At 43.8% G+C, this 27,930-nt stretch overlaps 1 protein-coding gene across 1 annotated transcript; it reads right to left on the bottom strand.

Annotated features, from left to right (window-relative positions):
* On the bottom strand, positions 1 to 27,666 carry OPN5 (opsin 5). Its single transcript, XM_010995432.3, has 6 exons — positions 27,537 to 27,666; positions 23,540 to 23,659; positions 19,092 to 19,262; positions 15,394 to 15,728; positions 3,880 to 4,121; positions 1 to 86 (listed from the first exon to the last, which is right to left on the bottom strand). Exons 1-6 carry the CDS (start codon positions 27,664 to 27,666, stop codon positions 23 to 25), a joined length of 1,062 nt encoding a protein of 353 aa, XP_010993734.2. The 3' UTR covers positions 1 to 22.
* Positions 27,667 to 27,930: the final 264 nt, after the last annotated feature.

Genomic DNA, 27,930 nt, shown 5'->3' with positions numbered 1-27,930 from the left:
CGAGAGTAACGTGTGTCCATCTTCATACCTCCTGATGGATTTCCAGCACAGCAGAAGACTTCCGGACTGTGGTCACGGTGTGCAGCCTAGACGGAGGAGGGGGAAAACGCAATTGAAAGTGGGTATATTTATATATCTCATAGATACGCATGTATATCATGTTAACCTTGAGCACCATGAAGATTATACGCTCAAGACTTGAATTAAGAGATAGACAGGGAGAGTATAGCTCAGTGGTAGAGCGCGTGTTTAGGAGGCACAAGGTCCTGCATTCAATCCCCAGTACCTCCACTAAGAAAATAAAGATGCTGGTTTGATTTTATTTTTTTAAAAAAAGAGATGGAAAAATAATAATTTAGTTTAGAATATTCAAAGTTGGGGCAAGGGTATAGCTCAGACAGTAGAGTGTCTGCCTAGTATGCCCAAGGTCCTGGGTTCAATCCCCAGTACTTCCACTTAAATAAATAAACCTAATTTCCTCCTTACCGCAAAATAAAATAAATAAAATGAGTTAAAATTAAATAAAGATTAATTAATTAATTAAACAGAATATTCAAAGTCAAGAAATCCCTTGGGCAGAGCTTTCCAAAAATAAGCCACTAGTTTATGAAGCATTTCCTGTGAGTTTCTTATCCTCTAGGACGAAATTCACCGCACACCTACCTACCACTCAGGTGGGCTCACCCACTGAAAGAATGCTCTTTGGAAAGACAGCATTTAAACTAAGGTGGTCAAGGAGGATCGACTACAAGCAATGCCAGAATTTGGGGCTTTGTTCTTCTTTGTTCTCTACTTTTACTAAAGTTCTAGGGGCATGGAATGTGGTCCTTCTCTATGCACCCCCGGTGTTTTTGAGCATTTCTATTCCCCCCCCACCCCAAGACTGGCCTCGCATCTGAAGTCACTGGGGGTGGGTGGCCTCACCAGTTGCTGGGTAGGTGGGTGAGAGGCGTATGACTCCATGAGCCCCCGTGTCAGTGTTTCCCTTTCCCAGACTCTGGGTCACTGGCTGTCAAAAATGACCAAGTGGGAGAATCATCTGGGAGGGAGAACCAGCCAAATCACTGAAGCTCAGGTCCCATCCAGACCGATTCAATCCAAGTTCCTGCAGCTGGAGTCCAGGTAGCAGTTTTTTTTTTTCCAATTTCCCTGGGTGTGTCTAACACACAGCCAGGGTACAAAAACATTGCTCACAAAATACGGGAGGCTACATCTGGATAATGTAGCCTAGCGAGTAATAACATTTCAAAAAGCATTCTTGGCCATGTTGCTTTTCCTTCAGTTCATCAGTTTCTACCAAAATTTCAGGGGACTCAATTCAGAGGAAAAAAAAAAAAGCAGTGAGTTAACTTTTAGTGAACCATGACAATTACTCAAAATTTACTTCCACGATCTCATAGTCAACACATTAGCTTTTTGATTTGAATTCAAAATATTCCCCAAGAGGACTTCCCATTATAAGTAAATACAGTTGAGAGCTCAGAAAAAGAAAGATAAGGATAAAATTAATCTGGTTTAATTCAGTTGAATTGCTCTGGTGGTACGTTAACCCCTCTGAACTGGCTTCCTGTCACTTGACCTCACTCTGTAAGCTTCTACGTGACCCATTGTCTTAGCTTCTAAATAACAACAAAGACAAATAAAATTCTTTTGAGCAGTTTGTTTGTCTTCTTGGGAAAGCTTAAAACAAAAACAAAAACAAAAACCACATCTGGTGGCCTCTTCACAGCCTTCTGACTCTCCTCCGAAGCAGATCCTGCTAAAATCTGCCAGCTCCTCACATCTCTTCAGCGTGATTTCCCTGAAGATGCTTCGATGTCCAGAATCCAAGGCGTCCAGCCTGCTTCAGCACTACTGCCTGCTTTTCCCACCAGAAGCTGAAACTCTGGGGTCGGGAATTGGCCCTGGTCCTCCAGCAAGGCAACTGCTGTATTTCAGATAAACGGCTAAGAGGAGTAGGTGAACCGAATTCTCTCTTGCCTGGCTGATCTTTCCAAAGGTTTGCGGCCCGAGGTCTCTTTCTTCTACATAAATGTCTCTCTTTGCATCGCTAAGTGTTGAATACTGATGTGCTAGTCACACCTGTGAGCGACTAAACAGAACCCAGAGTCAGTCTCAAGCAAAATTATAAGGGAAGTGGAATTTGCCTTCGGCCTTTCCTGTCCAATTCTGCCCTCCTTCGGATGAAAAAGTGCCCCCACCGTCTTCTCCCACAACTGCTGTACTGAAAGTATTCTTTCTACCTGCATTCATGTTACAGTATTAATAGCTGACAAGGGCAAAGTGTTTCACGTCCAAAATAGATGCATTTTAGTATCTGAATTTATATTCAACTCAACAAAGCACGTAATAACCACCAACAAGTTGGGGAAGAAAAAACACTAAACTGTTGTCACCTAGCCCCCTTTACATGGGCATTTTGTGTAATTATTACAGCTTATTAAGCATATTATTTAATAATAATTACTTATTATTATTTTACTGTTTATTTTTATTATTTATTATATTATTTATTGTTTGTAATTATTATAAATTATGTAATAAAATTATATTATATATTATTATATTATTTATAATTATGTTAATAAAATAATTAATAAGTTTATAAGGCTTATTAAGACAGGCATTGCTATGAGCTCATCCCAGCCCTAGGCTCTAAGTAGTTCATTTTCCCAAAGATAAAGAACTACTGTAAATAGCAAAGTTGTTCTTAAACACTTGCCTTCTACCTCGAAACTGTTTCTCCCCCCTGGAACCATAGCACCACTGACAACACTACCTTTCATTTGTGCCTTTTTAAGTCTTTTTTCTTTGATGCCCTACCTACATGCTGAGGACACATAAAGGTCCAAAGACCTGTCACTTGCTCAACTTGCTCAAGCAGAGTGAGAGAACAAGGTGAAAACCCACATCTTGTAGTCACTTCTACACTTCTCCTCCGTTCCCTACTTACTCAAAGAAAATAGTATGCGCAACCATCGAGCTTAAGAACTAAGGGGCCTCCCCAGCACCTCTCGCTGCCGACCAGGGATGCGGTGCCTGTTTCACATTCACCAAGGCTGGCCCTGAGTGGGCACACAAAACGACCAATCATCCTCTAGTCTTTCACCCTCGGACTTTGGGGTCTTTAGGAAAAATGGTGCTGGATCCCCAGATTTGTTCATCGTGTAACAGAAGATGTAAAATAGGACATCAAAATCACAAAACGTCAGGGAAGGGAGTATAAAAACGTAGATCTTTTTATACTGTGTTTGAACTTGGATGACTATCGGTTTAAAGCAAGTAGACATAGACATAGGGGTCTTGAATTTTGAAGCCAAACAGACCCTCACCTTACTTGAACCTCAGTTTCCTCATCTGACAGAGAGAAGGAATCATATGGGTCTGTTGTGAAAATAAAATAAAGAACTTGGCAGAAAGTAAAAAGTCATCTCCCTGATTCCCCTGCCTTGGCCCATCCACATCTTGTACTTTAAGCTAATAGTAGAAATGTTCTCAAAGAAGAGAATCTTTTCTGCTGTGAAAGCTTAATTTTGGCTCAACGCTACGTAGCACAGTAGCACCGGAGTGAAATGGATTTGCTTCCACGTACGTAAGAGTGATACAAGGTGACTGCTCAGATCGGCGTGGTTCCGTAAGTTAGCTGCTCTACAGTTAAAAACAAAACCACTTTTCTCACCCTTTCCACCTGTGGTCCAACTCCTTCGTACCTGATTACTTGATTTGGGGAATTTTAATGAAGAGAAAATAAAGTCCTTCTAGCGCTAACACTCAGTGATGACCTCTGGCTCTAAGAAGGCAGCACAGCCTAGTGGCTTGAACCCCAGGGGATTTAGAAACAGAGAAGGTGTCATCCACTTCCAGTTTCTGAAATTGTACCTGAAGTCTTCCAAAGATTTCTTCTTGGTTGCTTTCAAACCACCAGTTTGGCAACAGGCAAATTTGTAATCGATGACCTGGTAAATGATGGGGTTGTACATCGCTGCTGACTTCGCCAGGAGGGTTGGCACCACGGAGAGCTGGATGGGGATGGAGTCTGGCCTCCCAAAAGCTGACCACACCGAAACCACGGCGTAGGGAATCCAGGCGATCAGGAAACCAGCGCAAATCAGCATGGCCACCTGGGGAGGGAAGGTGACAAGAGAACAAAATCAAGACACCCGGAGGAAATGATGGGGAGGGGACAAAGATGGTAGCCTGTTTACACCCAAGAAAGTCTATTGGCTTTTCATGTATCTTGCCAATCAGAATCATTTCTTATGGACTTCTGAGATGTTCAGAAGTTATAAGGATTCTTTATCATTTACAGCAGCCTGTGCGTTCTCCACTCTAGGATTTGAATGCACACAAAGACCCAAGGTTTAACCCCACAAAAGCTGTCCAGTTATGCCTACATTGAGCAGGAAATCACACTAAAAAGACATCTGTGCTCCTGAAACTTCCCGACTTCTCAACCCACATTCACTTACAAGCTAGATGGAGACTATGTTCACCTTGATGAAATTTTTAATCACTCATATTTGCCTCAGGAAACTTAGAAACTCTGCCCTTGTTTGAAATTCTAATAGGAATCTTCTTCAGAGCTTTCTATTAAATGTTATTTCTTGGGGCTCAAGTTTTTCTCAAGTTTGAGGCTCAGGGAGTAGAAATTCACTGGCTACAAAAGAAAAGAGAGTGATCGAGCTTGAACCAAAATGGCACAGCGGTATCAAATGAGGTTTTTCCAGAAAGTGCTTTTCTCACTCAGAAAATTATATTTACCTTCGGAGCCTCTTAACTTCCAGACCACAGACTGGTTAGAGATGGGGTTTAAAGCACCCTGACTAGTGTCTCACCGCCTTTAGGAATGTAGTTCTAATTTGTACCCGTGACTCTCTGTCTGACCCTGGAGATTGTCCCACTTTAATTCAGCACATCTTTTTTTAGCAAGTGCTTTGTGTAAGACACTGTGTGAGTGCAGCTGGGGACGCCAGCACACCTCTGTGCCTGGGTTGTCACCCTCCAGAACACAAACACCTACAGCACAAAGCTGAACGGGGTTTAAGTGCCAGTCGGAGGAGGACAAAACTACTCGCGATGGAGCCAAGTAAGAACGGTTTCATGAGGAACGTGGCATGTAACCCGCACGTTGGCAAGTGGAAGTAAAGGCATCCTGGCGACACCAGCAGGAACCAAGGCGCAGACAGGTCTGTGTGAGGTTGTACAGCAAGCAGCATGTCACTCTGGAGTATAAGAAAGCAGCAAAGAGAAACGAAGCTGGAAAGACAGCCAACATCCATGTCCTTGGGGTTCTGCGCAACGTCCTACTGAGCCTGCACTTCACTCCACGTGCCTGGAGGCATTAGTGGAATTCTGAGCAGGAGACGTGGGAGAGCTGTGTTTAGGAAGATTGACCCATAAACTAAAATGCAACGGGAAGAAATAGGAAGCCAGGGGAGGAGATAGCTCAGGGGCAGAGTGCCTGCCTAGCATGCAGGAGGTCCTGGGTTCAACCCCCAGTACCTCCACTTAAGCAATAAGTAAATAGACAAACCTCATTACCTCCTCCCCTAGAAAAATAAATCAAATAAAAAAGAAATAGGAGGGTGAAAGGTCATTGTTTATTCACTCAGTCAACAGAGACCGGCAAAGGAAGTCCAAGGTGTGGGTTTTGTCTTACCCCAGTTGAGAGACACTGCGCTAACTTCAAAGAATCCTTCTGCTGTAATCTGCAAGAATATTCTTTCCGTAAGATAAATAATGAAATGGTGGTCAAGTTTGCCCTCTGTGTGGTGGAACTCTGGTGGTGTGTGTTTGTGTTTCTTTTCCTCTTCCCAGTACCTCTTCCACCTTAGTGTCACCTTCGTCCCTTCTGGTTTTGGAGTTGGCATCGCAGGAATCACAGGACCCAAGTCTGACCAGAAGACTGCGCGCCCCTGGCTGCAATCGTAGGAACAGGGATGGACACATGACCAGAAAGAGCATAGTCAGACCCACCTTTGGGATTTTATAAGGCAGTCTGAGGAAAAGTCAGCCTTCCTTTTACCTTTGAGTTCCCTCAAATCCTGGGAGGAGGAAAGGATGGAGGTCTCTGAGGCCAGGCCACCACTTCCTCTTTCCCCCACCCCCTTGCTGAAGAAGCAAAGTGACAATTCCCAACATCCAGGTCACAGCAAGCTGGCGTGGAGAATCAGGGACGAGAAACGGGACATCAAATGTTTTATTAATAATAGTTCAAGCAATGATATTTGTGCCTGCCTTTTTGTTTTTGAAATCCAACTGGAGAAGTTTTTCTTATAATGAAGTCATTTGTATGCATGTGCATTTCAAGGTGCTGTAGTGGGAGCAAGGCTCTTGTGTGCAGGAAGTGGTCCGTGCCCTCGGTCTACCTGAAGAGTGGAATGGCTTGCCAGTAGGGTGTCCTCGCCCTGAGAACCCCACATTTGTGTGCTGTGTCCAAAAGGAAGCATGGGGAATCTACCTGAAAGTCTCAGGTTCAAAATTTCTACCCCAGAAGTCCAAGGCTCATTTCTAAATATTAACTGCAGAAAAAAACAAAAAACAAAAAAAACAGTATCCATTTTGCAAATAGAGAATCTCAGTCCCAAAGTGATGAAGCAAATGAACCCAGACACCCTGCACATCCTGCAGCCCCCGCGCTAGAGTCCTGAGCCAAAATGCTCACCTGTGCTCAGCAGTTATCAGCGAGGCGGGCGCACACATGCAGCTCTCCCGTTTGCTTGCCTTTCCATCTTTCTGCAGAAGCTTACCCAGGAGAAATGGTGTCAGGGTTTGGTCTGTGTGACTTCTGGTTATAAATGGAATGGATGCCCCAAAGCTCTCAGGGAGGGTCTTTTTTTTTTTTTTTTCCTAAATCCCCAAACAATAACTATATAAATAAAGCCTGCTCTAGCAGGTGTCTGGGAACTTCACACAGCTCCATCCTGTCTCCTTCGGTGAGCCGTAAGATGACTTCACAGTGTCTCCAAAGCTGTTTTCTGTGCTGCTGCCAAAGGCATTGACAAGAAACAGATTAGCACTTAGTCGTAATATTTCCCCATTTTACGTATTTGCTGTTTTTAATGGGCGTGGGCGACGGGGAAGAGGAAGGACTTAAAACATGTGCATCCTGTTATCCTTTTTTAAAAAGACACAGGAGACTTAAATACACCGTGGTTTTTAAACACATCGCAAATGAATCGGTGTGCTTTCTCTGAGGTTAGAGTAAAGCCAAATGCTTCAAGCTGAATGACTAGAATCAAGTTTAAAGCAGAAAGAGAGATAAAAGCTTAGCTCTAAGAGCACTGCATAGTGTTACTTATATTTTTGAAGTGAATACAAAGTTAATATGAGGCACAATCGTTTTCTACAAGCTTCTCATGTTCAAATATACTCCACATATCATATTAAGTATTCAAATAATTTTAAGAGAGATTGCAAAAATTTGCAAACCTTTCTTGTTACACCCAGTGATCCCAGAACTTTCTACTCAACTTGGAGCACATTTAATCTTCCCATCAGTCTGTTCCTTACTTCCCACATTTCTGAGTTTCCTCTTTTCTATTTTCCAAAATCTCTCTCCCAGACATCTTTAAACCAGTTCTAACACAGGCACTTATTCCTGTCAATTTCTTCTAAGTTGTTTATTTTTTAAGTGCTTCACTTTTGTCACTGCCTTTTGGTTCACTGGAAAGGGAGCAAAAACCTCCAACTCTTAAATTAGACAGGTTTTGTGGGAGGAAATTCACAGAATACATGTTTTAGCTTCTACAAAAGAATCACACATCTGCAACCCAGTTGATTTTAAATATATCTTGCTGCAGCTACAAACCAAAGGATATCGGTATGTTCCAGCTCCAGTTCAAGCTGGCATCAAGTGTCACATAAGCAATATTGCCCATATGGATCCATTCCAGGGAATTAACCAATGGAAGCAAAAATAGAATAGAGTCGAAAGTAAATTCTCCAAGTTATACAAGGCTCTGCCTCTTGACCTGATACGTCTGAACCATTACAGCAGAAAATGCGTCCAAGAAGGGAAGTCCTGTCCTGTCTGTGTGCCGAGGCCACGTGGGAGAGCAGAAAAGTCTGACGTGGAGACACTCCAGGACTTGGATTCCAATTACGGTTCAGCTCCACTGACCAGTGTGAGGGAGACAGAATCCCTGCCTCTCTGAGACCTGCCACTTCAGTTCCTCGCACCAGGCTCCTTTGCCCGGACAGAAGTAAGACTGTAGCCAACGTTGGAAGCTGAGTGCTGGCCTTGGATAATGAAATACATGAGGAGAGGGCTTGATGTGGGAGTGAAGGCTTACAATGAGGGCCAGAGACGTGGAATAAATTCTCCACCAACCATAAGACTGAATCACACTCCAGAACCAGCTAGACTGCTGATAACAGAGATATTTCAGTGGCTGGGATGAGATAAGGTCACGGGAAGAGAGCTCACCACATCTGCACAGTGAGAGATGGGGCAGGGGGAGGGTCCCCGCCTGCTTCCAGGAAGCGCACAGGTGGCAGGAGCCCAGGCAGAGCAGATTTGCTTTTCCTACCTTGGCTCGAGCCAGCAGGTATATGGATCTGTTCCCAACCAGAGGGGAGAACGGTATTAATGGATGACAGTGCAACAATAAATGGCAGTTACGAGACCACTACCGTCCACTTGTGGGCAGCTGTCACTGAGTGAGACCCTCTGGGCAAGGGGGAGATGGGGGGGTCGGACAACCGTGACCCAACTTCCTCAGCCCTCAGTTCCCTCATTTATATCAAGCAGGGGTGGTGATATTTAGCTTTCACATCACCTTTAAGAAACTAAGTAATTCGACAACTCCAAACATGTCTAGTCTGAGTTCCTTCCTTCCCTCTATTTTATCAGCAGAACAACAACAAAGGCCAACTGTCTCAGACCCACCTTCAGGCACCGAGAAAGAAAACACTTCGGAGGGCTTTGGTGCCTCTGCCGTGTCAGCCTGGGCTGCGATCCAACTAGAAAACATTAGTTCATACTTTAAAAAGAAACTAGAAGTAGAAGAAAAAGAAGAATTCTGCGCTTCCCAGTTGCAAGTTTCTCAAATCTTAAAATACCCCTACTCCATAAACAAGTGAGAGCTGTGACTGGAGGGGAGGTTGTAAATTAGATCATGTCACTTTCTCCATCTGTGTTTTGGGGTTTTGGTCTAAAGCTGATCGCAGTATTGCCTGACTAGGCGGTGGCTGGCTTACAGAACAGAACATAGACGTTTATAAGTACCTAGCTCGACCAAACAAGGGAGATATCACATTATTCACTACAGATGAACTAAGCCTTCAAGGTGGGGAGGTTGCTGCTCAGACGGCAACGAGTGCCCAGTCCAGAGGCCGGGTGGTTTTGGTGATAAAAGCTTTAAACAACCCCACCACGCTAGCCATTTTCATACAGCCTTGGAGTTTTAGAAGGTATCACTTAATTCCTTTCCCCCATCTCCTTTCACACATAAAGCCCAAAGAGATTATGTGATTCTCCCAAGGCGAGTCACTCAAGATTCTGAACCGCAAGCAACAGAAATGGACTTTCGCTGAGTGAGACAGAAAAGGAAGATACTGGATAAGATACAGCATCACTGGGAACGCTCAGTTTAGAACTGGGGCCAAGCAGACAGAAATTATACCTAAAACCATGACTTCAACCGGTTCTGATACAGAAACCACGGCTTCTATAGCAGTGTCCTCTGAAGCAGTCTCCACCGGGTGCCCCTAGTTCCTGAGACAGGCAGTTATGGCTGGAACCTAGGGTCAAAACTTCACTCTAGCTGCAAGGGAATCTTGGAAAATTAATAACTGATCTTTGTGCATCTTTTAAATTAAGAAGCCATCTTTGCACAGACGCATTGTTCCTCCCCCGCTACTCCCCAGCAAGACACAGGACGTTGACAGTTTCTCAACGTGGACATTTCAGACCTGGAAAGGCTTTCAATCATTGGCAGCCAAAATAACTAACAAATGTCGGCTATGTGAGATTTCTCAGTGAGCTAGTGGCAAAACTGAGCCTGACCCCTTCTTTGAAATTCTTTCCATCAACAAATATATCTGTATATGTTTGAGGCATCGTTTTGGGTCCTTAGGACACAGAGTGAGCAGAAAGACATGGTTGCTACCCCCAGGGGCCTTACTGACAAGTAGTAAAGGCAGGCAATGAACAAATAATCCCCAAAATAAGTATGCAATTGTAATTAATTATAAATTGGGACAGGTTCTAAGAGGGAAATGAAAAAGCAGCAATGAAACGTTTAAATAGGAGGACTCAGATTCAATTTGGAGACTGCTTCTCTGGGAAGTAAGAGTTAAGCTAAAAACAACGAAGATGAACCAGAGGAAAGGAATTAATCAATTGATTAAAAAAAGAAGAAAAGAATACAGTTCAGCTTTCCCAGCAACTACACTTAGAGTCCATGTGGGGGTTCTCTGATCTGAATCCTCAATGGTGAATATGGTTCAATGAGCAATAAGGGGGAGGAGTCATTTGAAGGAAGCAGAGGCTTACATTTATGAGTTTTAAAAAGACTTCACAGTCAGTATAAACGAACAAAGCAAAACAAAATAAAAGGGACAGAGGCACTCGAGCGGGGGAGGGGAGTCAAGGAACTGATTAACACCGATCAAATGCATTAGGTTAACGTAGTGTCTTCTGTTAGGTGTCGTACCAGCAATGCTGGTTAAGCAACTAGCAGGTGACAGGAGGTGGCAGCCACGCAAACAGCACTTGCCCTCACCCAGCTACTGTCTTGCACAGAAGAGCCACAAAGATGTGTCATTCAGAAAAGTGGATGCACCATGCGCTCTGATGGCCCACAGCAGAGGGACTTCAACCAGCCAGGAGGGCTCAGGAAGGCGTCCTCGAAGAAGAGAAATTTAAAGAAACCCAGGGGTCCACGGGGTCTGCCTGGAACACCATAAGTGATGTCTGTGTGTTAAATGAATAAATATGAAGTACCCGTGTGCACAGCATAATAATATCTGGAAGAATTAATTGATGCTTTGAGTATTTCCTTCCTGTGACTCTGCCTTTCCCCTCATTAGAGCAGCAGAAAGAGGCACTGCAACGGGATGAAGGTTTTTACAAGCAGAAAACGCCCCGAGAAGTAAGCCATTCGTCTCTCAGCTTCTGAGCTTCAAAACAGAAATTCAAAACTTTCAAGAGAGGAAATTGTTGAGAGAAAGGGTCTCAAGCGTGACAAAAATGACCTTGAGTATCTGCCGCCACAGACCTGCAGGACTCGGGCATTAAGTGCACTGTGTGGACAATTTCCAGGAATGTACGTGGCTACACAGGCCAGGTGTCCCACCCCAAGATGGGTGGAGGGCTTACTGCCCAACGGCGAAGGAGGACAACAGAGGAAGTGGAAGCTGACCTTGTGAAGGTGTCCTGAAGGTACGGCCCTGGACTGAGCGCAGGGGCCAGGGATGGGGTCGGGGAGAAACAGACCCTCAATGCACTTGGGGATATGAGAGCAGAAAGCCTGTGCCTCACTTCCCAGGGTCCTGCCCGCCTCCCAACATCCACCTGAAGGGCTGTGGTCCAACGATGGAGGAGTAGCTGGAATTGCTGATAAGCCTTAAGAGGCTGAAACAAGAATGAAAAGTGACCCACGACAACCCACGCCTGAGGCCAGAGGGAAACTTAGCTCTCTCAGCAACACCAGGGCCAATAAATGACAGCAACCAAACCAGGAGCCCCCACCCACGGGCCCCGTGGAGTCACGAACACCTCCCTGGAACTTACACAGAGTCTAGGAAGGGGAGGAAACCCTGATTCAACTGAATTTATCTTGATTGTGTAATGCTGGTAGTTTCACCAGGTCACATGCAGGCTTAAAGATGAGATGAACCCGAGTCATAAGAACACAGAAATGGAGTTGTCTTCTTCTTCTTCTTCTTCTTTATTTTTTTTGTTTCTTTGGGTTTTTTTTTTTTTCTTTTGCACACTCCGCAATTTCTGTAGTCTGTGAAATTTCAGCCTGCTATAAAAGTCTAACAATACCATTTTTTTTCATTAATTAGAAGGAAATTACAATGTGGAGAAAGGTTTATAGATGGAACGTTGATTTTTAAGTTGACAAGGCCAGGCTGGCAAAAAGTAGGCCCAGATTATAACCCACCCAGAAATAAATAGAGCACAAAAAAAAAAAAAAAAAAGAATGATTTTGATTTCAGAATCCCAGGAGATGCCCTTTAAATAATAAGCTTTTGGACCAGGCCATTCTGCGATCCGAAGCACCAAGTAAATGAACCAACTGCTGACCCTGAGAGGGAGCGGGGTGGAAGACCCGGCTTCTAAGACCATGAAAAGGCCCAGCGAAGGGTTTTCTACTTATTTTTACCCAGTACAGAAAAGCAAGATCAAAATTAAATTGTAATTGAAAACAGTTTAAATTGAGTACAGAAGGGGCCGCCATGGAAAGTTGTGTTTATTTTTCGACGTGGGTTGAATTTTGGCTTAAATTTTTGGCATAAATGTGAATAATTAGAAATCTTGTCTGTTCAGGTTATTTTCATATAGGTTTTATATCTGCAAATGAAATACAAACATCTAGTACAGACATTACATATAGCATAGTGTTATTGAAAGCATAGATTAGAAGATCTGTGTACAATAAAGTCATGCACATGCACGCCTACACTTTCCATTTAGCACCTCTTTGGTTAATCTGGTCTACGTGAGCCGGACTCTGGTCTGCGCAGTGCAGGTCAAGGAGAACGGTACCACAAGTCAAACGGTGGGAGGGGGAGGGCACAGCTCAGCGGCAGAGCACGCATGCGCGCTAGCACGCCCAAGGTCCTGGGTTCAATCCCCAGTACCTCCTCTAAAAATAAAGACATAAATAAACCTAATTACCTAGCCCCCCCCCCCCAAATTAAACGGTGTGAGCTGAGCTTCCACGCGGACGCATGATGTGCTTCAGAAGCTCTGACCAACAAGCTGCCTGTCCTCAAGAACACACACAGAACCGGATGCGAGGGTGTCTGCAAAAGCCGGCTGTGAGCGGGCTGAGTTGAGCAATTCAACCAGCAGCAGAGAGGATGACGAGTAAAGGCTCAGAGGAACGGGAGAAGGGCCTCCCCGGTAGGAAGACGCAGACTCACTGCGCAAGACCATCCACGTGTCTCCAGGCCAGGAGCACTGGAGATGGGAAAGAGGCCGGAGACGTCCTATAACATCCCGGCAGCTTCCTGGTTTGCCAAACGGCAGAGCTGCAAGGTCAGCAAACATCCATGCACCTGCGTCCCAGACACCGCGGGGTTCCGCGGGCCCCCGTCCAGGAGCTGCGGGAAAGGAACGCTGCTATCTCTGTTGCGTTCACCCAGTTCCCACAATAGCACTGGGTACAGAACGGAATTTGGATTCAGTTTCAGCTACAGTGAACTTGGATTGATTTATTTGGATTAGTCTTTTTTAATCACAGGGAAGAGTTAAAAGAAGAGCTGGAAGTGAAGAACTTAATTCATGATCCTGCATTTTATGGAAATGTTTTCCCTACTTTACAGCCAATTGTAGATCTGCTCTATTTTTAGGTTATCGGCACAGATTTAAAGAAATGAAAAATTCTCTCGAACTTCCTCCTACTCAGATGTGGAGTTTAGAGAGTAAAGGCGAACAAGAACCACGCAGAACCTTTAGCTCACGCTGTGCAGCCAGGCGGTCCCTGTGCAACGTCAAAAGATCTGAAATTTGGAGAGAAAAATAATACTAGGATGCGGGTGGGCAGGGTACAGTTCAAGTGGTAGAGCACATGCTTAGCATGCATGAGGTCCTGGGTTCAGTCCCCAGCACTGCCTCTGAAAATAATAAATAAACCTAACACCCCCCTCAAAATAAAATAATAATTAAATAATGAATTAAATATATATTTAAAAAATACCAGGACAAAGGTCCGGACTTAATTAGGAAGCCGCCTTTGGTCTGGAGGGAACCGGGTTACTCCAGGTCCCTGAGGCCAGTGGTCTCTGGAGAAAGCTGTGAGGACACTTGAAGTTTGGTGAGTAAGGGGCCACAGGATAGACGGGGATACCAGAAGAATGATTAGAACGTCAATCTACATTTATTTTTATCTTTAAAATGTAAGATAGAAACAGACAGGAAAGGCAACTATCATATGCTATCACTTATATATGGAACCTAAAAAATTGGCACAAATGAATTTCTTTATAAAACAGAAACAGACTCACAGACATAGAAAACAAATTTATGGTTACCGGGGTCGGGAAGAGTGGGAAAGGGTAAAGTAGGAGTTTGGGATTTGCAGATATTAACTACTGTATATAAAACAGATAAACAACAAGGTCCTACTGTACAGCACAGAGAACTATATTCAATATCTTGTTAATACCCTATAATGACAAAGAATAAGAAAAATAATATATATGTGTAACTGAATCACCATGCTGTACACCAGAAACTAACACAATGTTGTAAGTCAACTGTAATTCAATTAAAAAAATACATATATAAGATAGAAACTAGGGTGTGCTAATATTAAAAACACAGTGATGGCATTACATGTCATTTATATTGAGGGTATGAGCTGAAAAGTATTTTTTCAATATAAGGGTGGGACACCATGAAAGTGTACAGACCACTGCCTTAGACCTTACCAGAATTCCTAAAAGTTATAAAAGAAAGAAGGAACTGCGGTTTCTTTAACATCGTCCGTGCATCAGTCAACAGGATAGCGTGTTTCAGCTCATTGAATCCCCACCGCCACCCAGTGAGGCAGACGCCACTATTCCTGCTACACAGGTGAGGAAATAGATCCAAAGAAGTTAAGTGGCTCACTCTGGGTCACAAACCCGGCAAGTGCCAGTGATGGAATCCAAACCCTCGTCTGTTTTCAGGTTGTCCGCCCTCACCCTGAGACCCTAATATCGAAGAAGCGGCCAGCGCTGAGACTAGCACTTTCCAAAGGGGCTTGGGACTCGGTGCTGCAGAAACTGCTCTCGTGTTAAGGAAACCAGGTGCGGTGCGCTCTCACTCTGTAAACAAGGAATGTCTCTAACCGTGCCCACCAAAGTCCAGGCAAAACAGTAAATACTGTGAGGTATTTTACGAATCATTAAGATGCTGCTCTTATTAGTGAAATAATTTTTAAGCACCAATAATATCCTATTCAACAGAGAGAATAAGCCCCCAGTAGACCCACTGTACAAATTTGGTGGCTCTTAGAAGTAGTGTGTGTATGTGTGTGTGTGTGTGTGTGTGTAAATAAGGGACTGAGAGACAGAGGAAGGAGGTACTGCAAAGGTTTAAATAAATGATAACAGAGTTCAGAAGGACAGAAACAGTGGACATTCTAAGTTCTCCAAGTCCTACATCCCCCCCCTTCACCCTGTGACGTCGTAAGTGATTAGAAAACATCTCTAAATCGTCCCTCTTGCACTTACCTTGGTCAGTTTCATTTCCAGCACGTGGCTGCTGTGGATCCGACTGTCAAAATGAGCCACCTCTTTGGAGGAGGACTTAACCTTGGCAATGATCTTCACGTAGGAGAACACGATCACCGCCGTTGGCAGGAGGAGGCAGAAGAAGAGGATGTTCAGGATGAAGATCTGGCCCCCCACCGAGGCCTGGGCCAGCCACCAGTCCAGGGTGCAGGAGGTTCCGAAGGGCTCCGGCGCGTAGTCCCCCAGACCTACCAAGGGCATGGTGGTCCAGAAGGAGGCATAGGCCCAGATGACGGCCAGGCAGATGTAGGCGTGCTTTCTTTTCAGCCAGACCCCTGGAGGTGGAAGAAGAGCATTACCAGGATGTAATCTGCCCGACACCCGGATACCTCCCCTTGACACGTCAAATTCCACATCCAAAGAGTTATTCCACGGGCTTCTGGGAGAAGTGGTCAGTAACCGAAGCCGGAGGGAGTGGGGGTGGAGGGAAAAGCGTTCCACTGGGGCCTTTTTCCAAGAGAATAAAACTGGAAGTGATTCCACAGGGAGGGTTTTCTCTGGCATCTGGGAGCCTTGGGATGGGGAAGTGACAGAAGCTGGGGAAAGGTGGCAGTAAAGAGATGAGACGGTGCTGAAGACAGTGGAGGATCTTGGGAAGCACTGGGAATGACCTTCGAGATCCTATCCAGTGCAAGAGGCCAACTGGTAGACTACAAAGATGGAGCTCAAAAAAAAAAAGAAAAAAAGCACGTATTAAGGGTTCATCTAAGGTAGAGTCTTTGGAGGAGGTGAGAAATGATAAGGCATTGCCTGGGTCTTTAATAAACCCTTCTTCCTAAAAGCTCCCACGTCCCTCACCTCACCTTCTTCCTAAGCACTGGTGGGGTGCAGGCTGATGCCAGGGTTGTGACTGTGTGGTGTGATCTTAGAGGGGTCGACTGCTGGCCGAGAGCAGATTTTGAATCTTCAAACATTGTTAACAGAACAATCACACTCACACAGCCATAGTGGTAGAGGTGGAGAATCTAGCTCACCTGTATCACGTTCTGCAAAAGTAATTCTGTGCAAATATTCTCAGTAAAACAAAACAAAAAAAAAATGAGCTCTGTTTTCCAGCACTAGTTTCCATTAGCCAAAAGCAAGTTCCAAGAGGAGGAAACAGAGCGGCCATCTAAGGAAAGCTGGAAAGCACGAGCAATAATTTTCCAAAGCTCAGTACAACCACTGACAGGTCAGCCGGGTCTGGGGCTCCTGCCTACATGGGAAGTTACCTCCCCATCCCGCTTGCTGCCCGAAACCGGAAGGGCCAGAGACATGGCTCCTAACTGCCTGGGTTTGGGGTAGCAGAGAAGAAATAGCAAAACTTATTTAATAAAAGCCAAGTGATTTCTTCAGCACAGACTTAAGGCCTGCCTCTGCTTAGGGTCACATGAGGTCTGGGAGGTCAGAAGGGCCTAATCTTTCTCATTTCCAGCCTTTGACCCACTTCACGTAAGCTTTCCGGACATCAGTGATCTTAGCAGTAAAATGGAGGAAATAAAAATATATTGCTTACAGATTTTGATAAGGATGAGAAGAAGAAATGCCAGGCCTCCTTTAGAAACTTTGAAATGCTCCATGGACGCAAATATTTACTCCCCTGTTTGTCTCAACTAATGCTCACGAGAAATACCACCGATGGATTCTTTTGTCTCTATGTTTTCAAATGCATGGCAGTTTGTATCATGAAATGCAAATTTCAGGAGCCCACCAGAGAGGGGGGTAGCAATCTTGTAGCCACAATAGCTGTCGGCTTTGGGTCATCCATTAGGGCGGATAACACCCTGGCACGGATAGTCACGTGTATGCATGGACACGTGCGTAGGCGTGCACGCGCGTAAGCATTCATGGTCAGGGTTACTTGGTGAGGTGCTTTATACTTACATTCGAGTGTGGTGAAAGGCTGTCAAGTACAGGAGGGAGCAGATTAGTAGATTGGTTCTGTGTTGCTCCAGAAGTCAGAACTAGGACCAATGGGTGGAGGTTACTGGGAGGCAGTTTTGTCTCAATATAAGGAATAACATTGTAACAATGAGAGCAGACCAATCAGAGAACGGGCTGCCTTGTGCAGTAGTAAGCTCCCCGTCACTGGTCACTGGAATTATTCTCAAGAAGAGGCCAAGTGGCTGTCCGGCAGGGATGCCTTAAAACAGTTGATCACATTACATGGAGAGAAGGGCTACCTGCTGCCCCCAAGTGGCCTTCTAATTCCAACATTCCAAGACACTGTGTGGAGGGTTTACCAGTGGGACAAATCCAATGACAAAACCAGACCATTGAGAATCAACCTTAGAAGAAGCTGAAAAATATAAACAGTTCCCCTATGGAGCTGTGCCCTGCCATGATTCAGGGAGTGGCAGTACCATCTCTTTAATTGATGCAAAGCCTAAAGTTAAGAAAATATTTAAAAAGCAGAGATATAGAGGTTTAGTATTCCTCAAATATTCCCTAGAAACTAAACTTCTTGCTTTTTCGTCTATAAAGCTATAGATATATTTAAAATCTATTTGATAGGATCAAAAATAAGTTTACAGAAAAAAATTGACTCTGAAATCATCCAGGATATGTATAATTATATTTTTGTATTTTATTGGAATTTTTGATTTAAGCTCTTTCTATTTGCAAGTTTTAAACTGTTTAGAAAAGAGATGCAATTTTTTTTTAAAAAAACTGAGCACTGAAAAAAAAAAGCGCCCTAAATGGTGAAGACATCAGGCCATGGCCCTACCCCTTGACACCCCCCCTCAACATTTTTTCTTTTAATTTAGGACTGTAGACTTTTAAAATATAAAGAAAAATTCCACCCCATTGAGAGTGCCAAATCAACCTGATCTTTCCCATTTCAGGATGTGTCCTCATGGTCACACCCACCTGGCTGATTGAGATTGATGTACAAAACAATGCAATGGGAACCAGTATTAGTCCCTGGTCGTGGCTGGTTCTCAATAATAAACTTAAGAGTGCAAACGCTTCTCTTTTGTATTCAGTAAATTCCCAGAACTCCAAGAAGCCGAAGTACTAAACGTTATCTTTCACATGTGGAACGGTCTAATCATGAAAACAAAACAAAACAGAAAACCTTTAGCCTCTGAACTTGGCTGTTGCGGGCTCACCCCTCACCAGTTCTCTTAACCACTCAGCTTTCTACGTTCCCACACACAAAGAGAATGTTGGGTGGTACTTCTGTACGGGTGTCCTTGCCTCAGGCACGGCTCTCTAACCTGGGGGAGAATTCCTCATCTCTGCAGTTACAGGGAGACTGTGCGCCAAAGGAGAATCAGAAACATCCTTCTCTAGAATTATACTTACTACGTGGGGAAACAGCTAAGACATCTTAGACCTAACATCCTTTCAACGCATTTGATTTCTTCTGTTGCAAGGCAGAACACAGTAAGAGCTTGCACACTTTATACAAAGAAATGGTACTTTTAAAACCATCATAGCCAAGCACCAGACATTCCCATAAAAGTAGTATTAAAAGAAACCTACACCGATACCAGTTCAAATCTGTAAACCTGTGTTAGAACAAGATAGGCTACAAATAGAAAAGCTCCTGGTCTCTGAGGTTAGTCTTTGTTTATTCCCTATGGGTAAAACATGGACCGCTCTGACAAGCCACCTAGATTTGACTATCAGGGAATAGAAACCTTCCTACTTACCATACGACAAATAGCAGATTTTCAGGTATCGGTCCAGGCTGACCGCAGTCATAGTGATAAGACTTCCACAGCCAAAGAAAAATCCAGCCCACCCGTACCAGCGGCAGCCAATCCAGCCAAACATCCAGCGGTGACAGAAGCAAGAGATGATGGTGAAGGGTTTGCCTACGACTAGAGCACCAAGCAGTTTGTCAAGGAGAGTTCCCTCCAGTGCAGACTTACCCGCCTACCTCGACCTGCTGTTGAGTTTTCCGATTCAGACAAGACAGAGCTGTTTTAGTAACTGTTACGTCCAATGTGTTTACCACCAGAACCAAATCTCTGAGATTTAAACTATTTATTCCTTGTCTTCATTCGTGTTTGTTTTGTTTGTTTATTTTCTAGAAAGTATTCTTTTTTATTATATAACCTTTTTATTTATAATATAAATATTCAGTTATTACTATATGTTATTTATTTATGTATTCTGATGTTTAAGTATTTTTACTTCAAAATTTAGTTTGAGTTTTTAGCTGATAATTTAGTGATTTCATAAATATATTTCTATTTCCTAATGAAAGTCTTAACCCATAGTAACAATGAGATTTTTTGCCAAACCCTTAATCACACAATCTCTTCTAGAAAGTACTCTACATTAATTCACACCCTGCACCTTCCTCATTCAGCCTCCCTTGAAGGGAATGGCTGAGGAAGGTCTCCAAATTCTCTGTCTGATCTAACTACTGAAAGAGGGTTCTCCAGCCTTAATACCTTAGAAAAACCAAGTAACTGATATTTGCAGCCTGCAGGTGCCGGCCCGCCCCACCCCTCCCAGGCGTGCCCCTCCCTTGGTATATTCTTAGTTCAGTCAGTTAACACAATTTACTGGGCACCTTTGTGAGCAAGGCAGACATCTCTAGTTGTCTGGGCAGCTAGTTCATACTCCCACCAGCTGGACTGAGCACCCTCATATCCGAGCGTCCTAGTCCTACTGGGGCTAACCCATTGTCAGAGAGGAAACCCGGTGGAAAAGAACTGGTCTTTATTCAACCAATAATTACCCAGTGCCCATTATGTGTCAAGGACAAAGTGGAGATTGAGATCAACAGGTTTTTTTGTGAACAGATAGAGGAAACAATAGAAACACACAATCTGAAACATAAGATGGGATATGACGTCATGTTGGGTAGTGAGGAGTGCTGAGAAGGAAATGACGTCATGTTGGGTAGTGAGGAGTGAAGGGAAGGAAAATGAAGCTGAGGATGGAGACAGACAGAAGTGGTTGTGTTCTGAAAGGAGATCAGGGAAGACCTCTCTGAGAATGCGGCATTTAGATGCTAAATCAGTGGTGGAAGATTCAAGCCAATAAAAGGAAAGTATTCCAAGCAGAGGCGAGAGCAAACTCTGAGCTTGAGATAATTGTCTGCTGGCTGGGTGCTAAAGGCAGCAAAAGAGACAATGGAAAGTGGCTCATACTAACTGCTAGATATAAAACAGATAAACAACAAGTTTCCACTGTGTAGCACGGGGAACTATATTCAATATCTTGTAGTAACCTAAAATGAAAAAGAATATGAAAAGGAATATATGCATGTACATGTATGACTGAAATATTATGCTGTACATCAGAAACACACAACACAGTAAACTGATTATACTTCAATTTTTTTGTGAATGGGGAAAACAACAACAACAACAATAGAGACAGTGACTCAGATGGAGTGAATTCGTGTCTGTTGTGCCTTGGATCCATGAGCAAAATGTATTTTAAACTCCTTCTGGAGTGGAGGTTTGATGAACCTGTGGGATGTCAACTAGAACATCTGGGATCTCAAAGGGTTTCGACAGACATTCTGGAATGTTTAGGTGGAATGGTTTCAAACCCGGCTGCACTTTCAAATCACAAGAAGAGTCGTTTTGTTTTGCTTTATTTTAAATCCCAATGCCCAGGGCTCCAACCCTCAAATAGTCTGATTTAATTTATCTGGAGTAAACACTTAGCCATCAGAATATATATATATATTAGCTCCCTGGGTAATTCTAACACATATACACAATTAAAAGCCATTGATATTTAAACAACAAATATTAGTTATAGAGGTGAAATATGTCTGGTCTGTCGGTTGTGTTTCTTCTAGGTGCTTATCATGGAATATAGTTAACCAAGAAAAGAATTTTAAAGACACTTAAAAAAATGTAAGGTTTATTGGAAGGGAAAAAGTGTCCTTAAGAGATATTCAGAGTTGGAGAAATGATCTGAGTTAATCAGAGAAAACTAACCTACAGAAGAAAATGCCTTCTGGTGAATTACTCTAAAGACATATGCAGAGTAATGAGGTGGTATATCAATTCTAGAGCAGACTCGCTTGGTCGAAAGCATTTTCAATGTATCCGACCAATTAAGGACATTTTTATTCAAACCGAGTCTAATCCAGCCTTCAGCAGGGGTGGTGAAGGATGTGGCTGAAATGGCAGGTTTTATTCAAGAATTTCACGTGCAGTACCAGAGAGGACCGCCAGGGGGAAGCAGGGAGAGCTGACCGGGAGCGCCAGCATTCACGTTGCGACACCGCCATCGCGTGGCAATACCGAGAATGGCAGTCATTTTTGCAGCCTCGCAAATTCCCCGGGGTTCGTCTTGACGATTTTTACAGCAAAGGGCTTGAGATGTCATGCTCCTCTGAATGTGCATGTGTATTTCCCAGAAGAGCTCATGATATTTAAGCCTGTCCATGCTGAGTAAAGTCTTCCCTAATAACCAAGATCATCTGAACTCAGTAAGAGGGCAACACATCTACTGCTGTGTGACAAATGGACAAATAGTGATGCAAAGGGTGTCACAAAGTAGACACTTACTATTGAGCCTTGTTTTTAGGGATGGGCAGTGGCAGAAAAATGCACTCATGAAGAAAGAAACAAGTATCAGGAACATTTTTAAAGAGATACTTTAGATGGGAAACTGCTAAGAGGTTTCCAGCGGGAAGAGGGGTTGGTATATGCTGTTCAAACACAATCTCCCCAGTTTCGATAATTTAACACCATAGGCTAAGTAGCGGAAAATGGGGATCCAAACACATATGTGAGTGTATCTAGGCAACCCTGGAATTTTATACATAAAAACAAAGGGAGGTGACTTACCCCAAAATCATTCCTATTTGTAAAAATGAATTACAGGTAAAGAGAAATTTTATTCCAGATCTTCCTTGCTGGATTATCAGAGAGGCCAGAGAAGCAAGAAATAAGCCAGTGGTTCAAAACTGTGGTTGCACAGTAAACTTCCCTGGAAATTCTAATGTTAAATAACCTGATACCCAGGTAACATTCTCAAACAATTAAATCAAAACTTCACGGTATGAAGCCCAGCTATGGGTTGGTTTTTTTGGTTTTTTTTTTTTCAATTTCCCCAAGTAACGTCTTTGTGCAGACAAGTTCAAGAACCACTGAACTAGCAGCTTCCTTTACTTGTAATCAGTCCCTAAGCCACAATTAAATATGTCATTAGAAGGGCAGCCCTTCCCCCCTCCTATACTCACCTCTCAGACCCATCATTTACCCTGAAGACCTTATCCCCTCAATGTTTGTCTTAACAGATTTCCTTAAGGGTAGGAGGGATATAATAGAGCTCAAAACAGTGACCTAGTTGTGGTATATTTATACAATGGAATACCACTCAGCCATAAAAAAGAATAAAATAATGCCATTTGCAGCAAAAGGGATGGACCTAGAGATCGTCATTCTAAGTGAAGTAAGCCAGAAAGAGAAAGAAAAATACCATATGATACCACTCATATGTGGAATCTAAAGGGGGAAAAAAAGGACACTATGAACTCATCGACAAAACAGAAACAGACTCACAGACACAGTAAACAATCCTATGGTTACCGGGGAAAGGGGGTGGGAAGGGGTACATTTGGGAGTTTGAGATTTACAAATGTTAGGCAGTATATATAAAAATAGATTTTTTTTTAAAGTTTCTTCTGTATAGCACATGAGCTATGTTCAATATCTTGCAACAACCTTTAATGAAAAATATATGGAAAGGAAGGTATGTATGTATATGCATGACTGGGACATTGTGCTGTACAGCAGAAATTGACACATTGTAATTGACTATATTTCAATAAAATAAAAATAACAATTTAAAAAACAGTGACCTAGAGGCTGCCTGTAGGTTCTGTTTTCTGAATCACTCAGCCCACTACACGTGGAACTGTCTAAAGTATCAAGTGTCATTTTACATTGAATCCTCAGCATCTCACGGTGCAGGAACATGGAAAGGACTCAATATATGTTTAATGGATAATCTCTTTAGCCAGACAACACTCTACTGACTTACCACAAACTCTGTAAAGATGATTTGTGAAGTGAGGAACAAAAGGAGATAGGGAGGGGGCGTGATCTGCGAGCCAGGGAGGACCTTAGAATGGGGCGTTCAAACCCCCAAAGAAGAAACAGCATGGTTGTGTTACCTGAAATCCCCAGATCACAGACTGCTAAATTGATAGTCATGATTTCCGCAGGTCTCAGCTTCTTTTTTCGTCTAGAAGACATATAAAGGACATACCCATTTCCAAGTGTGGACAGAATCCCTACAAGGAAAAATATAAATTCCCATCTTTAAAACCAGAAATTAGCATTCCCTCAGATCTGAAACACTTCTCAATTTCAAACATGGACACCATAGATTTAGAGGGTAGTGAGAGGACTCTAAATAAAAATCTAAGTTAAGAAGATGAAATAAAAAGCAGGAGTTGTGAGTGACAGGCGAGGGATGGGTTGCCTCCAAATGGATAGGAGTCAGGGATCATCCAACTGAACTTACCCAGAAAAAGGAACCACTGATTTCCCAGTGAAGCTCCGGAGGGTGTGGGAAGCCCTGGTCGGTTCTTGTACTGGCCCCTGGATGGAGCATCTCCTTAGCCATTTTTATGGATTATTGGCTTTATAGAACTCCTTCCCTCTGATAAAAGGGTTAACCTCTTGGCTATTGACAAAGTCTGAAGACGAAACCAATGAGGTGCTTTCACTATCACTGTGGACTCCTGAGAGGGGACCAGCGTTCAGGAGAGGCAGAGGCCAGAGTAGGCTGGCATGACCCCCTGCACGGACACGGTCAACACCTGGAGACACATCCCAGGACTCTTGCATCCTGGGACACACGGATGCTGGGTGTCTGCGGCTGCTTCTGGACTAGGTACCGAGGGGAAGTGGGTGGCAATTGATAATATGGGCTCTCCCCTCCCACCAAAGGGAGAGAACGTAGCCGTCAACCCTCCAGCCTACCAACAAAAGGAATAAATGTGTCCCCACTTTTTTATATCCTTTTATTAATGACTGATGGCCTCTGGCATTACAAAGATACTGTTCACAAGCTCTTACAAACCCAGTTTACATCCAAAAAGACCCAATCCCTACTGACTTTATTTAAGAAAAGAATACACCTACTTCCATAGCTTAACATGTAGAGTAGATTTCTTCAGGAAGTCTTGCTTCATAGTGTAGCTGTGTATAAATGAGAATCTGGTACAGCTGCCTTTAGTAGTAAGGAATAAGGAGAGTATTAACAGGAGAAACCCAGAGTTTTCTGCTTTAACTTCTACTTCTCCACCACAATTCATTTGGGGTGCCAAGCGGGGGGAGGGGGGGGAATTGTGTGTTTCAGCTGACGGTATGAAACCACCAGAAACTAGCTGCATTGTGCTCTTAGGAACTTCTGAATCCCTGGGGTCAGCGCTGCCTGATGGTCCATTAAAACCTCTTTAGCTTTGTTAAGACAGGAGAGAAAAGAAAAAAAAAAAAGAGGAGACTGTGGAGATTCTAGAGAAAACCAACTAAAAAGAAACCCACGCCTCATTAAAGGAAACCGGCGAGCAAGGCACACTAGGAAATTCAAATGTGAAGACATGGCTTGAACAATTGCAAACACGTGCCTCCTATTTCGTATCCAAAAAGATTAGAAACAGCGACTACGCGTATGCATTTGATTCACAAAGCTCTTTTAAACACCCTTCTCGGTTGAGAATATTGATTACGTTATTTCCCCTTTCTTAGATTATCTTTACTAATAAGGCTTCACCCAGCGCCCAAAGTTTATCCAAAAATAGCCTGTTCTCTATAAGTTGCATGTAGATTATTCCCACAGGCAGTCTTCCCTGTAGGGGAGTGTCAGGAAAAGGCAAACATTTTTAATGATGCATAAAGGAAATCAAGAAGAAGGTAAAAGCTTAAGTGAGGGGGTCATTTTTTTTGATGATCAAGATCCTAAATCCTTCTATGAATGCAAAAAAAAAAATGTACATCTCTTATATAGACCATTAATAAACGAAGTGTTATTGCCAAAGTGTAGAGGATGGAAATGGATCTCTAATTTATTTCTCCTCTATTCCAAACTCACACTGTCTTCTCATCTTCCAGTTTCCCCCCAAGACTTTTAGTATTTCACAAAGCTCACCAAGAATGTCATTCCACTCTGGTTCCTTAGAAGAAATCGGGGCATATCCCCACACCTGTCCTGGGAGGGGGTGAAACCAGACAATACAGCACCAAGCACCAGACGGGGTCTAGGATGAGTTCAGCTCCTCCGGCTGACCCTGGCCTCACCCTGAACGCCCGTCTGGCTCCACTCCCTGACTCTCTGAGTCATCTGATGCTTCCTTTGCTCAGCGGCTTCCTGGACCTCTTTTTCTGGCTTGCTCTCAGAGCTCCGCTTTGCATATGATCATCGATTTTCCTTCCACCTCCATTTCCGCACCAGGTGAGAAATTCCCCTGACTGCCCACCCGGCCCAGTTGCCTCTCCCCTTCCCACCCGGGGTGGGGAATGAAAGAATCACCCTCCCTACGTTGTGTCCCCTGGAGAAATCTGTCAGGTTAAAGGTGCTACTCTTTAATTCATTCCTTGCAAAACTGATGAAGACAAAATCAATTTATAAGATGTCTGTTTTTCTCTCTTTTCCAATAATTGAAAAGTGCTTATGTTGACTGAAAATGCCATGCAGATTTTACTACCAGATGGTCCCTGTGCGGACAGAGGCTAGTTCGCCCATTTTCCTCGCTGCTGTGTTTCCAACCACTCAAACAGGAGCAAAGAATGGGCACTCGATATATATTTGTGTTTGAAAGGGCATGAAGGTCCATCTATAAGAATGCAAATTTAAATCAGTACAACAATAACCCTAACAAAGCCATGGATCCCAGGGCATCCCTTCACAGTGGAATTTCTGACTCAGTGTTAAGCACTGACCATCGAGGGGGCTCCAGACTTTCTAATGAATTTGGCTAATTTCAGGAGGTTAAATGAAAGTCTTAGCCAGCGATGAGTAGATGAGAGAGAGTGAGGGAGGAGAAAGAGAGAAGGAGAGGAGAAAGAGAAAGCTTGACCCAACATCTGAAAAGACTAAAGGCAGGTAAACCTCAAGACGTAACCCATCTGCACACTGGTTGCCCAAATTTAAAACAACGGTTGTGAATTTAAGAAAAGTACTGTGGTTGACTCTAATTGCTTAGACTAGTGCTGTCCAATAGAAACGTCATATAATACAAACCAGAAATGTGAGCCACATACGGGTGTAACGTTTTTCTAGTAGCCATACTAAACACAGAAAAAATATTATCATGTTACTTGTGGTAATACATTTATTTAACCTAATGTGTCCAAAATGTTACAGGTTCAACATGTAGTCAGTTGTTTCAAATTATCAATGAGCTATGTCACATTATTTGTTCTAGTCCTATGTCTTCAGTATCTATTTACACGACATACAGCACATGGCCATTTGGAAAAGTCACAATTCAAGCGCTCGGGACCCACACGCGGCCACCACGTGGACTAGCAGAGCCTGGAAGCAGACGTACCACTCTGTGGATTAGGCACAAAAACGTTTGCCCCTTGACTAGCTTCCGTGTATTATTAATACACTCTTTTTTCAACTCTCACCAAAACCACTCTGTGATTTTTTTGTGGTGCAGCTTGACTTGAGCGGAAGTAAACTCGGTGCTCACTTGGCTCCGCCCGGGGACGCGGTTCCCCGCGTCGTGAAAAGCAGAGGCTGAATCAGATGAGGTCTAAGGCCCATTCTGAGCCTACGCTCTGATCATTATGTCAAAAGCATTTTTCGAAACGTAAAAGCAGTCCATTTAATAAAACGATCGTTGTCATTCATTTTTGTTATTCAGAAGACAGACCTACTACTACACAAGCAACCAAAACGAAACATAGTCTCAAGAGAAATTGTCTTGCGGTAAAACGTCTGTGGATGATGCAGGGGATGTGAATCCCTAACAACAAAGCGAACAGAGTCGTTTCTGAGAGATGCGGACGCGCTCCGGAACGCCACCCCCTCCCCGTCCCACCTGGTCTCCCCCTCGGCTCAGAACGCCCACCTCAGTGCGGGCATCTTTGTGGAAAATCAACATGGCATGAATTTTCTAGATGCAGGCTTTGCATGGGAAAATGAAGGACACTTACCAATTATTGTTAAGTAAAAGCCAGCCACTAAGTCCGCTTCCCAGGAAAGTTTGGAAGCAAACGGGTCCCCATCCCGAAGGTGGCGCGGCCGGCGCTCGTCCGGGGGTGGGGCCGTGTGGTTCAGCGCCATCCTGTGCTGCAGCGCCCGGGCCTGAAAAGCAGATGCGATGCCTGGAGGTCGCCACAGACAGACCTGGGTGAGCCCACGTGGCCCATCGCGAGGCCCTGCCCCCTGCTTTCAAATGAACATCCAGTTCCCGGCGCCATGCGTGAGCCTCTAGCCCGTAACTGGTGACACCTTGAATGCTTTTCTTGAACGATCCAGCTATGCCAATATTCAAGCATTAGCGTGTAGATGAGCCAAGCCTGCATTATCTCATTTCTTTATCATCGC

Source organism: Camelus dromedarius, chromosome 19, assembly GCF_036321535.1.
Source record: "Camelus dromedarius isolate mCamDro1 chromosome 19, mCamDro1.pat, whole genome shotgun sequence".
In the NCBI taxonomy this organism is placed as follows: Eukaryota; Metazoa; Chordata; class Mammalia; order Artiodactyla; family Camelidae; genus Camelus; species Camelus dromedarius.
Note: the sequence above shows the minus strand (reverse complement) of the source record. Positions and strands in the feature narration are given on the sequence as shown.

Bases quoted from the DNA above. Each gene is read 5' to 3' on its own strand.
- OPN5 (XM_010995432.3), bottom strand. From the start codon at position 27,666: ATGGCGCTGAACCACACGGCCCCACCCCCGGACGAGCGCCGGCCGCGC. The intron at 19,263-23,539 runs GTAACACAACCA...TTGGTGCTCTAG, and splicing joins CTGTGATCTGGGGATTTCAG to TCGTAGGCAAACCCTTCACC. The intron at 15,729-19,091 runs GTAAGTAGGAAG...TTCCACCTCCAG, and splicing joins AATCTGCTATTTGTCGTATG to GGGTCTGGCTGAAAAGAAAG.